The sequence below is a fragment of the Prenolepis imparis genome, unplaced genomic scaffold, assembly GCF_030444845.1.
Source record: "Prenolepis imparis isolate NDT839.2.m4 unplaced genomic scaffold, iyPreImpa1.0 SCAF_6, whole genome shotgun sequence".
In the NCBI taxonomy this organism is placed as follows: domain Eukaryota; kingdom Metazoa; phylum Arthropoda; class Insecta; order Hymenoptera; family Formicidae; genus Prenolepis; species Prenolepis imparis.
The window spans coordinates 6458297-6473394 of NW_028141164.1; the positions used below are offsets into that span (position 1 = coordinate 6458297).

The 15098-nt window shown below is 39.6% G+C and overlaps 1 protein-coding gene across 12 annotated transcripts in view; it reads left to right on the forward strand.

Moving 5' to 3' along the window:
- Window positions 1-15098, forward strand: part of Obsc (Obscurin) — a 46949-nt gene that overhangs the window by 5031 nt on the left and 26820 nt on the right. For 4 of the 12 annotated variants that reach the window (XM_083039777.1, XM_083039779.1, XM_083039780.1 and 1 more), the window contains exons 1-5: window positions 3799-9077; window positions 9644-9753; window positions 11085-11240; window positions 13241-13363; window positions 13886-14056. In XM_083039777.1, the coding sequence (XP_082895903.1) occupies window positions 4476-9077; window positions 9644-9753; window positions 11085-11240; window positions 13241-13363; window positions 13886-14056 (5162 nt within the window). In that variant the 5' untranslated portion in view covers window positions 3799-4475. Of the gene's footprint in view, window positions 1-3797; window positions 9078-9643; window positions 9754-11084; window positions 11241-13240; window positions 13364-13885; window positions 14057-15098 lie in introns of those variants that run through there. The other 8 variants (XM_083039782.1, XM_083039781.1, XM_083039783.1 and 5 more) reach the window with 3 other exon arrangements.

Sequence of the window (15098 nt, forward strand, 5' to 3'; positions counted from 1 at the left end):
AAATGCTCTTATATATTTACTTCATTTAAAAAAAAATTGCAAAAAGATGAAAAAGAAAATATATTTATTTTGTTTCAATTCTTTTCTTTATTGAATCATTTTATAAGTATATGATATGATATTAAATTAATATAAAATTATTATTATTATATCATATATTTGTCATCACTTATTTGATGAGAGTTTATATATAATAAGATAGAAGTGAGAGAAATATATAGAATTTTTTTTTTTTTATTTGGTCACACGTCTGTTATCCGATAAAGCTTTTTGTAACATACACGCATTTATTGTTATTTTAATTTCTATTCTATCCCATTGTTTTGATGAAACGTTTATGCAAATGAGGAATGATGAGCTATTTTTAATGCGAACCGGGGACAAAGTCCGAGGAGTTTATTCGATGGGTGCGATTGCCCGGCGCGTTGGTGGTTGGTTTTTATTCCCGATCTATTTTTGTCCACTTTTCGCGCCACGTAGCTTTAACAACGACCAGATGCGTTTATCGGTCGTCAGTGTGTTATTACGAGCGATCGCGAATTTCGCCTGCGAAATGCATGCGTCTGGCGCCTCGTTGAATCTCCTGAAATCTTTGTCCCGAAGGAAAAGAACACGAGAATATAAAATACTCGATTTATATGATTTTTTTGACAATTAACCATTTACTTCTGCAATCATATTTTCTACAATTCAACCCTTTTACATCTTACAATTAGTATTGTTAGTGGAGAGAAGAATGATACAATTATTCTACTAATTTAAATTTCGCATAGATAAATTATTTTTTGTCATCGTCCGCGCATCACGATAAAGCATTTTATTCTAAATCAATATCAGTCGCATCATCGTTCACTTGGCAGGCTGCTCTTCGCATGGAGCTAACAGTCATCGTAAATCACAGCGAACGACTGCGGAACAAAATGTTGATGTCCGCCTCGGTCCATTAAAGTCGCGCGCGGAAAATCGCACGCTTTGCGCGTATAAAAATATTTGCCATCACGTTCTTAGACGCCGGTATTTGCGCTCACAGATTTTTCATCTCGTTCGCCAGCGAATTGGCACCGAGTGAACGTTCAAGTTTAAACGTTCCGTATCGCTCATTCCCATCGTTTTTCATTGCGAAGCTTTATCGCACCCATTCCGCTCGATATTGCCAACAATGCAAGTCCGCGCACCTGTTTTGGAAGGATCATTCGTGGCAGACCGTCTTTTTTAAAATCATTATTGTGTCATTGGATCTTAAGATTTATTCCCCAGAGTGCTTCGTTTAAATTCAGACTCTGCTCCGATTATGATACCGGTATCATTAGTTCTTATTGTGTCAAAAAAGAATTATCAAATACAATTATTTTACAATAATTTAAAAGTTACGTCATTAATTTTATTTACAATATAACAGATATCATAAAAAGTTTTGAATTATATTGGAGAAATAAAACAAATAATATTTTCTAAATAATCGGTCATAAAGTTTCTTAATTCTAGTAGTAATAAATAAAGTATTATATATATTATTCAAGAGAAATTTATTCTCTTATATTTTTATAGTACAATTATGCATAAATTTTTATTCAGTGTTTATTTATATAGAGCTTATTTTTTTATTATCGTCTGCTATATATTAATATTTAATGTTTGTGGTATATCTAATATTTAAAAGTATCAATACATTGATAAATTTAAACACTCCCAGCTGATTGTATATTTCTGTCTGATTCACTTTTACGAAAATAACAAAGTTGCTCCTTTTAGACGAGATATTATTGTATAATTTAAATGGCAATAGATATTTTGTGATGTCCGAATAATGTTTGTATGCTCGATTGTTGCTTCACGATGAAATATATAATCTGACCAGAAATATACGAATAAATAATCGTCCATCATAAGCTAGCCAAAAGTAATGCATTCGTCTTGTTAATCATTTATAATTTCTAACGTAATCGCATATTGCAGATAAATATGTCGAGCGCCATCAATTATATAACTTGATATGCATGGTTAATTATTGAAATCTCTTTACTCGATCATCATATCAAGTTATTTATTCCCTGAAAATATTTATTGCCAAAATTAATATGTTATGTATTTCTAAAAGAATAAAATTTATTCTCACATATCCCAGTTAAAATTATGAAAAACTCTTTCTAGTTCCTTGAAAGTGCAAGTTAAAAAAGAAAATTTTAGAAGATAGAAGAATATTACCTTAATATTATAAACATTAGCATTAATACTGATTACTAATTACACTAGTAAATTATTTATTGTTTTTAATGAGTGACTACTAATTATTAAAATATAGCATTTTCTTTCTTCCTTAAGAAGAGCATTAAAATATTACTAGTATCGATTAATTACCAATTTTACAAAACAATTACATTATTTTATTATATATATTTTTACATTACTCTTATTTATTCTAATTTGCTGTTTTTAAAAAATACAATAATTACTACAATTATTGTTCGCGATCGAATACGTTCCTCATATAGGTGCCATTGAGATTTCATGTCGGGAAACCCCGTAAGCGACATGAACAAATCCCTTGGGCGAACTCTCGAGCGCCGAAAACGTGGTGTGTGCACCACGACTCGACGAAGATCCGGGTCCGTGTACTCCGTTCTAAAGATGTATTGGAGAAGTGTAAGAAGGGTAGGCTATTTCTGGTCGTGGGAGTCGAGAGAGACTCGCCGTGCAAACCGCTCTTAGCCACTTCGTACGCCGAGAGTAGTCTCGCTTTCGCCGCGTATCGCCGATACACTTTTCTCGGGAGACCGTATCTCGCGAAAAGTCGAACGATGTAACCGATCATAACGATTGAAATTGTTTAATCGGCAATTCGTACCAACAAATCCAACGGTGAATCGACGAAGTGTACGAACGGAAATAACGAGGAATGAGCACATCCGATAGACTGGAACGAGAATCAAAAGACATCACGCGATTGATTCCAATGCATATTGTAACGAGAATAAACACGTGCCATAGAAAACAATTTTATATTTTTAACAAAAAAACAGAATAAGTAAAAAATTGCGTCAGAACTTGATATATAGAAAGAAATTTTTAAAAAATACTGAAGAACTTTTACACATGTCTTCGCGAGATTAGTTGCTGTCCAAAAATTGAGGAAATTTCTGCGTGAAAAACAAATTGCTTTTTTAAATAAAAACTTATATCTTTTCCATTATTTTAAACACTCGATGTAAAATTGTGTGCACTGGTATAATTGCGTATGGGTGCATGGAATTAATTAATATCGGTGAAAGTGAGAAATTACAGAACTATATGATTTGTAACATATAATAAAATATAAAAATAATATAAAAATTATATTTTTTTTCAAGCTTGTAAATATTACAAGTAAGAGCGCGAAACTAGTGTAGTGTCAGTCTATAGTTGACGCATGTGCGGAATATTAAGCAATCAAGAAGTGAAATGTCAAATGGTTAAATACGACAGCTCTGGGAAGAGAATAAATAATTTTGAACACACGTACAACCTTGACCGTAGAACAAATTTCTCGATGCAATAAAGAAAATAAATTTTTGTTATTTTATTATAATAAAGCTGATTGATAATTAAAAATTATTCGAAAAAAATTTGTACAATTAAAAAATTATAAAGATGCATTGTGATAGATATGTCAGCAAAATTAATCATTCTAAATAAAACAATAAAAATGTCCATAAAAATAAAATAAAATACATATTTAAATGGTAAGCTAGAATTTTTTTATTATTACTATTAAAATTTTTATTATTAATAATCTTTATTAATATAAAAAATACGTAATCAAGTTCTTCCATCAATTTAATAAGGCGTATAATGAGAAATTAAGTGATGCACTGTGTTCAGAATTAAATATTTTGTTTACAAAAGGAAAGAAGATCGTGTGTATGAAATTGCACTCATCGAGACACGTGCAGCATAAATGAGTCGACGAAAGATGTCTAGACGAAATTTGATGGGGATACAACGGGGACGAGAGAGCGACGCGTGCGAATGATCGAATGCGCGGATTCCCGTTGTCGAGATGCCAAGTTCCGAGTTAATGTTCATTTATTCGCGTCGCCAGCATAATGTTCCTATTGACTTCATGCGGGCGTAAACGATACGATTGAACATTAATCCTTAGTAGTATAGATCAATCTTTATTCCGTATGGTAACCGCTTAAAACGCGAGCTTGCTAGTGCGTTTTTAAGTTCAACGATCCATTTAATCCACAAATTCGTACTCAGATAAATCTCAGAATTTAATCAACTTCCACTTTAGTCGATTCTAATAAAGATCGACTGAGGATCTCAAATCATCAATAAAAAAAGATTCTGAAGCATCTACACAATCTCACGTAATTTTGACATATTCAACACGATGAAGAATGATCAATAATCTATAATCGATTTTGAAGACAACGCGACAAGATTTGACTTTATCAAGGTCGGATGTCGAATGATCATCTCGGAGGCGGACAATGTCCTTCTGCAGGATCACGGGTAAAAGCCGGGGTCTTCCCAGGCCGAATTATTTCCCGCTGTTACCGCCGATAAGTCCGGCGGATGCGAAGCGATTCTGCCGCATCACCGGCAAGTCCTATGGTCTGCCGACCCATCATTACATTCCGGTGTTGTTGGGCGCGCACGCCCAGGACAAGTCGAAATGCAAGATCACGACGAACGCTTCGGGCCTCGGGCCGCATCATTATACCGCCGGTCTGATCGTCGGCGAGAAGAAGAGGCACGTGGTGCTCAAGGACTACCGCTACGTCTTCCCGATCTTGGAGGGCGAGGGCGAGCAGCAGCGCATTTTGCGGGAACTTCTAAACGCGAAACAGACTCCTATCGAGGAGGAAGAGAAGTTTGTATACACGGTGGAGGAACGAAGGTGCAGTCTCGTGTTCCCGGCCAAGTTGGAAGCCGCTGTTCGAGATGGAGACGTCAAGGATGTCATGCTCTCGCGGGACTGCGATACCGTTTTGCTGAGGCTGAAGCAGGGCAAAAACGTGTCCGTGGATTTTAAGAACTTGGAAGATTTTGAAAATCTTTACGACGGATTAGGACCACGAGAAGAAGTACTGAAGGAGCGAGAAAGGCTGGAGGCCGAGGCTAAAAAGCGAAAGAGAAAGAAGCAGACCGCGTTGAATTATGCAAGGAAGATCTTCGAGGAAAAGGAGAAGGCGGCCGACGAAGAAGAGCTCCGACGTGCCAAGCAACTCAAGTTAAGGAGCATCAAGGAAGAGGTTAAAATGGAGACGATAGCGGAAGACTGGAGGCACGTGGATGCGGAACAGGCGAGACTTCGATCTTCCGACCTCGTGAATATTTCGAACGCTCTCAAGGATGTAGCGAAACCGATCTCCAATGTGTTAGACTGGAAGTCGTTTGAAAACAACACGACTGAACCAGTCGGCGTGCCGATAATCAAAGATATGCCAATTCCTGTACACGCTGAGCTGCAGATTATAGATCGGGAACCAATTCTGTATACTACTCCCATGTTCGAATCCGTAGGAGGTTTTGAGGTAATCGCAATCGCGAAACCTCTGACACCTTTGATTGCAAAGGTGGACGTGACGTTGCACAGCGCTATTCAGAGTATCTCACAGGATAATCTTGAAGAGACCGCAAATACGACAGAAAAACTTCTTCAAGCTGGAGAACCAGCGTTGGAATGTCTGCCTCGGATGGAGGAGGTCCCCGAACTGGTACGGAATCTGTCCACTGGCAAGAAAAGTACGATGCACAATATCAAGGGTCTTAAGTTAGACATCAAGTCGGCGGAGAGATTTGTCACGGGCCAAACGGTGCAGACGCCATCGGGGATCATCTTCGTGCCCGGCCAGACCCTGCAGACTCCTCAAGGTCCCGCCTTTGTGCCCGGACTCACCCTCAACACGCCCGATGGGCCTCTTTTGATCCCTGGACAGATCATCACCGTCGAAGAATCAAATGGAGCGAAAACGCCGATATTCGTCGCCGGACAGACTTTGACGACGGAGTGGGGCGAACGTTTTGTTCAAGGTCAGACGTTCCATACGAGCGAGGGTAGTAAGTTCGTCGAAGGTCAGACCGTTCTGACGGAGGAGGGCCCGAAATTCGTGGCTGGTCAAGTAACGACGAACGGAACTTTCGTCGCGGGACAAACCGTAATCACTCCGGACGGAGCTCGATTTATGGCAGGCCAGACTGTCACGGATTATAGCGGCGAATCGGTTTTCGTGCCAGGACAGAATGTGTATATCAATAATAAATATGAATTTGTGCCAGGTCAGTGCGTCGAATCGCCAAACGGCGAACCTAGATTTGTTCCTGGACAGACGCTGCAGACGACCGAAGGTCTGCAATTCGTTCCTGGGCAATATGTTACCACGAAATCAAATGAGAAGCATTTTGTACCAGGCATCGTCAAGAACACGGAAAATACGCCGACATTCGTGCCGGGAATGACGTTGGATACTTTGAAAGGTCAGAAGTTCGTTGAAGGTCAGGTACTGAAAACTCCAGAAAATTTAATTTTCTGTCCGGGACGAACTATCGTAACCGAAAAGAGCTTCGAGTTTGTCGCGGCGAAGAAATTCGACGAAGTAATCTTTCAGGACGCCGGTCCTGTCGGCATCCCCGTAGACCCGAGGAGCACAAACGCGGTTTCGATTCAGCAGCGCGAGATCTTCGGCCACATGGTGCAGACGGAGAGAGGTATCGAATTTTTCCCGGAAAACGTGAAGATGCTGCCGGAGGGCAGGAAGATCGTGCCGGGCCAATTAGTCAGTGGCGACAAGGACGGGCCGCGTTTCGTGCCGGGTGTCATGACCGAGGATGGCTTCTTACCAGGTCAGATAGTCACGACAGAGAAAGGAGAAGAATTCGTGCCGGGTCAGGTGATCGACACCAGCAGCGGACCAAAGTTCGTGCCTGGTCAGATAGTAGAGACCCGGGCAGGATCTAAGTTCGTTCCTGGTCAAACGGTATACACGGCAGATGGACCGCGTTTTGTGCCGGGCCAGATCGTTGATACCAAGGTCGGACCAACGTTTATCCCCGGCCAAGTGATCTACACCGAAAAGGAAGGGTCCAGATTCGTGCCCGGACAAGTAGTAGATACGCCAGATGGGCCTAGATTTGTGCCAGGTCGCGTGGTGGAAACGGGCGAGATGGGTGTGACTTTCGTGCCGGGTCAGATCGTTCAAACGGAAGAAGGACCTTGTTTCGTCGCTCCCGATCTCATCGATACGCCCGAGGGCGAGCTGGAATTCTCCGTGCAGGGCTTCGAAGTCACGCCTGAGGAGCTACGATTGCTGCGACCGCAGCATTTGAATTATAATCCACGCTTTCGTCATCGCGGCGAGACCAGCATAGACGCTAAAATGCTACGCGAGTTGTCCGAAGCAGGATTATCTGTAGGAAGAAAAGTTGCGACGAGCTTGCCGTCAGTAGATGTAAACGTAAATCCGAAGGCGGTGGAGCAGGCTCTCGCCGTGGCGACGACGAAATTGAGCTTACAAGGTGGCACAGCGGTGAAGATGGCACAGGTCGTCTCAATGGTCGCGCAACTGGCGAAAAATATTGTTATGCAACAACAACAACGAGATTTAAATCCCGCAAATGCAGCAGTACTAACCAATGGTGTTCATTCGCCTGCTGTAAAAGAAGAAAAAGAAAATGGAACCAAGAGCGACAACAGTTTCGAACTTCTTCAGGGTGCAATCGCAGCAGCTGTCTTAATGATATCAGACGACCAACAGACAACATCAGATAACGACAACTCTCAAGATTTTGTTTATTCTTCCATCAGCGAGTCCTTCAACGTGCTGTTGCATCAGAATAATCGAGATGTCGATCGATCAGTCGACGAAGTTCTAAAAATTCTTTTGATTCCACAGAACCGTAGTTCTCTTTGTCAGAACGTGCTATCCGAACTGCTAATCATTCAGAACAGTAAGGTTAATATACTCAAATCGGCCATGAATTCTAATCAGTCTTTGCAAAAGGACACCGTGATCAACAAGCTATCGATGGTCCTCGAAGAAGAACATAGCACGAATTTGATCGGACCGGCCTTCCGAACCGTCTCGAGGAACGATCCCGAGTTGGTGTCGCTCGTTCTGGAGAACGTATCGCGACACGTGGCGGACGTAGCGACGGAGAAAGAAGCCACGGAGACGGTTTACAAAGCGATCGTCCAGGCCGTCCGGGAGTCGAGCGAGATTCGCGTGAAGGAGCTACTGAACGCTGAACGTGGACCGGACGTGCGCGAAATGCTGCTGCAGGCGGTGGGTCTGGCACGGGCCTTGGGCATGTCGGACACAGCTAATAGCCTGCTGGCTGTGATCAGTGATGAGAGATCCACCCGTGCGCTGGCGAACGATCGGGTTACCATGGACGTGCTGAAGAGACTGGCGATCATGAGAAGACTCGCCGAGGAACGGCCGCCCTTCATGAACGCCCTCGGACAATTGTGCAGCGATCCCGAGCTCGCCAGAACCGATCCGCGACTTCGAACTCTCGTGAGAGAAAGCGCCGCGTTGATGATTGTACCTGAAGAGATCCCGTTGCTGTCCTCGGCCGACGTTCCGACCGCGTTGTTGCACGCCGACAACAGCCTGGCGATGGAGGAGTTTCTACTGAGAAGAAATCATAAACCGTCGTCCATCTTCATGATTCTGAAGCAGGGTCTGCAAGCAGTCGTGCCCCGGGAAGCATCCCGGTCGGTGCTGACCGGCGAGGTCGCTTATACTGTTCTCGACGAGGACGGAATACATCACTTCGAGCCGTTGCACGTGTTCTCGGCGCTCAGGCTGAATCGCCCGACCGCCCATCGGTTCTCCATGTATTGCTGCCCGATGGCAAAGGAAGTAGAGACAGATGCTGAAGTGATGTCCGCCACGTTCACCGGCACGACCTCGGTCGCCAGCAGCTTGGATGGTTCCGCCAACGGTAGCTCCCACAAGCAGGAGTGCAATGGCATCGCGACCTTGTCGAAGTCCGAACAGTCGGGCGCTCTTCTCTCGGCCAGCAGCGAGAACACGCCGAGTCTAAAGAGATTGAACGATGCTCGGCGAAAGGACAGCCTTGAGCGGGTAAAGTATGAGAAGAATGGAGAACGCAGCATTTGTCGATATTTATAAACCTTTCATCAAAACTATTTTATATTTCGCATAAATTAATAATTTATAATTAGAGAAAATATTATATATTATAATTTTAATATATTATATATATTAAAATTAATACATTATTAGTCCATATCAATAAAATAAATTAAAATGTATATTTTATATTGAAGCGTAATAATATTACGATATCAAATATCAAATATCTATGATTTAGATGTAATAAAAATAAAAGGACAGAGAAATGATTTCTGTGTGTGTCACAGAAAAATTTCGACTTATTTAATAATAATCTGCTAAATCCAGTTTCTCTCGTGATATTCGAGATTTTCTCCGACTAATTCTGTCAACACTGTGGACGATTTCAAAACCTGTCTCTATATATTCTACTTGTTCAAATTTACCAGTATTCTACAATTCATAAAATAGACGGATAAATTAAAGAGCTTTATTTCAAGATGCGTTTGAAAAAAAAGATATGTCAGGGTACCACTGTTCGTTCCTTTATTTATACTACTGTATTTTTGTTACAGAGATCCTCGGAAAATTACGTCGTTGTGAAAGACTACGTGGCGGACACCGACGGATTCACCGTGCACGTCGGCGACATCGTCGAAGCCATCGAGCATGACGGTTCAGCGAAGTAAGTAATTTTTAGTCCAAGGATATATATACCAACCATTTAAAAAAGAAAAAAAAAATTAAGCGCTCCTCGAAATTCGCGTATTGTTAACGGCGCTCTGTCTTTACATCGTCTCTCGTACACGTGGGTGGCAGCCGCGCGACGTGGATTTCATCCACCGCATGATTAAAATTAGCTCACGCGACTCATCCTCGAACTCACACGTGCACACGTGCTCTCTACATCGTACTCTCAGCGACGCGTCAAATGCCCGTGGATAATGATTGTATAGGATGTTTATCACCGATATCTTCGAGATCTCGGCTCTCACTCAGACGCGGAAGTGATAGAGCCGAGAGATTGATCGAACGAACGCATTTATGGCTAACAGGTGCGCGTCTCGCCATTAAAACTGACGCTGGCTCAACGTCGTCGCGAGAGAGCGAGTGCAAATAACGTTAAGTCCTGAACGCGGCCACTGTTTACGCATGATAAACCGCGGCCGCACCTATTTCGCGCCGTGAAACTCCTCTCTCGCGGGGTGGAGAGCTTAACTTACGGTCAAGTCAATTCGGATGTCAAACTACACTGGCGCGAAGGATCATTGCCCTGCGAAAGCTGCGCAAGAACGCTTCTTCGGCTTCTGTTTAAACACCCGCCTGCGTGCGGCTATTTCTACATCGCACGGTGGTCGCATCGGCATTTGGCATGTCACGTCTTGCGTGTGTTGCGCGAAAATTGATGAAAACGAACGGAGAATTTGCGTGAAATTTACGACGGCATAAAGATATCGCGATTATGCAAGAAAGTTGGCGTCCGCGAACACGAACACTCGCTCGCTCGCTCGCAAGTGTGAATAATCTTCGAATGTCCGGGGATAAGAGTCTCATGAAAAGAGAGAGAGACTCCTAAATCGTATGGGATTTAATGGAATAGAGTAAATATAACGGGATGGAGGAACTCTGTACTGCGAAGGCTACGCCTTGCTGTTGGATATCGTAAAATTAGCACAGCACATGGCTTTTAGAGCTATATCCGTAAAATTAACAAGCTGGAACAGCATGCTGCGAAACGTCACACATATAATTTGCGAACGGCACTCTCAAGCTATCACAAAACGCACGCAAAACGTCAGCTCTGCTTTAATCGCTTTGCACGTTCTAGAGTCGCTCAGTTTACTCTGATAACAGTGATGTCAAATAACAAATAAATAACAAGATAGAGAAAATGCAGTATTAAAATGCATATGCTGTATAATATTAACATCAAGACACGTGTCTTTTTTTTCTACAAACTTTTCCTCGTGGTGCGAGCCGACGAAGCTCTACAGAGGATGCTTCGCGTTGTTGTAGGAAAGCGAGGATGGACCCCGATCTGGAGGTCGAGGTCGGCGATATCCTGGACAATTCGGCCGCAAAGCACAAGCTGTCGATCCGTCCACGTCGAAATCACGTGGATCCGAGAGCTCGAAACAGCTCGAGTATCGAGTCGGACTCGAACCTTCAAAGGTAAAGTGTCGAGATCCGAAATAATGACGTTCGTTTTTTATTTTTTTATTTTCTTTTATCTCGGAAATCGTTCAAGACGACGAACATCCGGTATTCGCTAATTTTGCCATCGAAAATTACTTTTCTTTGACGTACGTTTCATCGCGCTTTCGTCAACAAAGTCTATCCGATTTAAAATAGAGTAATGAAGGCTGCGAAATTAATTTCTGCGACTCTCAGCAACACGTCATCGTCGACTTCCTGTCGCTATAGGATAACGATTCGTCGTCATCGCCAAAACGTCGTTGACGTCTTCGGTTTCGCATATGGGAACGATGATATATTAATTTTGACAAGGCATAAAATACATATCAATCTTTGTGAGGAATGAATATACAGATTTATTCCGACGTGATTACGAATAACTCGATCAAAATATCAGAATTTATCAATTAGATGAAAAAAAAATCTATCGATTTATTAAAATATATTATATCAATTATATAGCAACTGAAAAAGAGGAGGAATAAAAGAAAGAAAGTCTGAGACAAGCCTTATAAATAAACGCATGATTCATCGTTCTCAAAGGCTATCATTTAAATTCATATTTTAAATTTAGCGAAATGCATCACGTGCACTATGTTAACAACGAACTAACAAAAGCAGAGTGGCCACGACGAGGACGTTCTTACTAGATTTAATGTATATTATTTTCAAAGAAAATTATATAGTGAATCTCACACCGAACCGTATATTTTTAGCAGAAATATCTATATAGTAAATAAAATTTAATGCTCAGATAAATATATATTATCAAATTATTTATGAAGAGTGATTCAACAAATTCCTCTTCGTCGCTATATCGGATTCGTTGGCGTGTTTAGAATTGTTAGGAAACAGAGAATAGTTGAGCAAATTCCCGCGATACATCGTTTTGTGATCGTTTAAATAACAATAGATGAGACGAAAGTCTCATAGATACATAGTCCCATTTATCACGGATTTGGACTTAAGCGTGATTCCAAAATAAATTCCACACCTTTGAATTATGACGACGCTAATGAAGATTAAGCATTTATACACGTCCAAGGCAATAATATCTCGCGCACGATCGTATCTCTGCTATGATTGGCGGTCGGCCAGAGTGTCAGTGAAACTGATAGTGCATAAGTTATTGCTAAGAAAGAATCTTCGAATGCCGGGAAACCTGTATTAATGGAGCATCTGGTGCATCACGTTAGAAATCTTTAACCATATGCTATCGATGATTATATTATTGAACAAAAATAATATTCCTTCATTTCTATAACTAATAAATATCATTATCATTAATTGTTGTGATTGTCTAATTGAATTGGCGAAAGAAAAAGTAAGCTGCACTTTCGGAAGCAATAAAGTAAATAAGCAATAAAAAAATTAAACTTATTTTTAATTGTCTAATGTATTTTATTATTTTGATTTTTGCATTTATGAGATTCTTCCTTAGACAATGCATCTGATATTCGGCGTAAAATGTATAATAAATGTCGCACGATAAAGCTTGTCGTGTGTAGCAATTCGAATACATTCGCCAGCAAATTTTGCGTTCTGTGAATGGGCGATGACTTTGATGACAGAATGGCATGCAGCCTTAGTCATTTCGCGTAAATATAACTGCGTGACTCCCACGCATTCGAACGTTTTCTATCTACATCACCCCTTTCGATAGCATCCGATCGAATCTAATCTAAGTATTAGATGAATCCAAGCTGACACAAAAAATAGCGACGAAAGTATCAAAATTCGTGGATATTCTCGAGAAGAGAATATGTTTTTAATAAGCTTTTAAATATTAAAATATGTAATAGCATAAAGATTATCAGAAATTAACAATGCGATTCTCAATAAAATTTATGTAATTCTGTAAATTTTTTTTACAATTTTTTATAATCTCTGAAAAGAACACTTAAATATCTGGCAAAAATATTTCTCTTTTATAATATTTCTTTTTATAATACATATCTAATGGAATTTATTTTTAGGGTACACGTTCGTGCATCTGACGGAAGGCAGGGATGGTTACCCATATCCATTTTAATGCAAACAACGCTTAGCGAAGAAAGTTCATCAATAAGTCGACCAGAAGATTCTCATTATCGGCGAGAGTATGTATTTATACACAGAAAGAATTTTCTTTTAGAATTTACCCTGAAAATCATGGTAATCGTAGGACAATACAGTATGGACATAATTTTATGAGAATTTTTCTGATTAATATTTTATTGTGATAGATATTATTTTTTATTGTGATAAATATTAATCAGAGAAATTCTCATAAAATTCTTTCCATATCATATTGTCTCACGATTACCATGATTTTCAGGGTAAATTTTAAGAGGAAATTCTCTTTAAATATTTATTTAACTCGCAATTTCTTAAATTTATTCTTAACATTTTTAGCTTTTAATTATGTGATCTTTCACTCCTTTTTATCCCCCTTTTTTATTTTTATCTTTAAATTATTCTATCGATTTTTTAATTATATTTTATTTCATATTACATGCTTAAGTGAATTATAATTTTTTAAATTTCTAATTCTTGTAGTTATATTGTTTAAACATATATATGCTGTAACTTTATATGATATATTTATATGATAAAGAAAAATATCTTTCGTTTACTTACAGAGCCGTTGTGAAAGAGTTAATCGAGACGGAAGAAGAATTCGGTAGGGATCTTCAGCTGGTCGTCGAACGTTACCTCAAGCCTCTCGACAACCCTGGTGTCCCGCGGAGTGTACGAGACAACAAAGAAATTATTTTCACTAATCTGAAACAAATAGCAGATTTTCACAACACGTATGTATTTACAGCGTACACTAGTAATAAAATAAAACGACCCACTGCGATACTATTACACAATCATTCGTGAATACAATACAAAGTCGGACCTTATACACCTTTTTCTACTGATTTTTACTTAATTTGTCGATGAAGGAGTTAAAAGTACTAGATATGAAACAGCAATCGCGAGCTTTATATTTTATTTCTCTTCCTGCCACAGAATTTATATATTGATGAAGATCTTATAAATTACATACTATTATTTATTTCAATGTTATATAAATAAATACAAAAACTATATATATTTTTTGTGCACGATACTGAACATTGGAAAAATACATGCATTTAAAAACACACAAACACTATTTACTTTTGGCATTAAACTTTTGGTTTAATTAAATTGGCATTATCATTGACACAAAGATTGTCACACGATCACACCACATACGCATACAATATACGCTGCACATACGATTTCTTTCGCTTGTAGCGGATTACGATGTATAAAGCGTAAGTTTACACATCAAAACGTATTTTGTGTGGTAGTGTGCTTCTTCGTACAATGTGTCTTAAAAAATTAATCTGTATCTAAACTATTGCTTCTTAAAAAATTAATTATAATATCCTTTATTAAATATTAGATATGACTTTAAGTGTAACAAATCGAATTTTATAAAATCGTATACAAGTCTGAGATAAACGTAATGTTTGTTTAATTCTGTCACGAAAGAAAATTACCATTCATTTTCACAATAACGATGTACGTTACTAGACAAGTTATTTCTGTATTGATTACATTACTAACTAGATCAACGTTAATCTATTAGCGCCTGTTAATGTTGATCTTTCTGTTTCACGCTGAGAGTTAAATCAGATTCTAATTTCTTCATAAAGACCCCCATAAGACCCCCCGTGTATCAGTAAATAATACTGATAACCAAAATGCACTATATTATCTTTCTCTCCGTATCGCATTTAAGTGATATGTGTCGCACTTTAGAGATGACGCAGATTTCCATTCCGTAGCATGTTAGGCGTGGTGTGATTTTGGCATGAT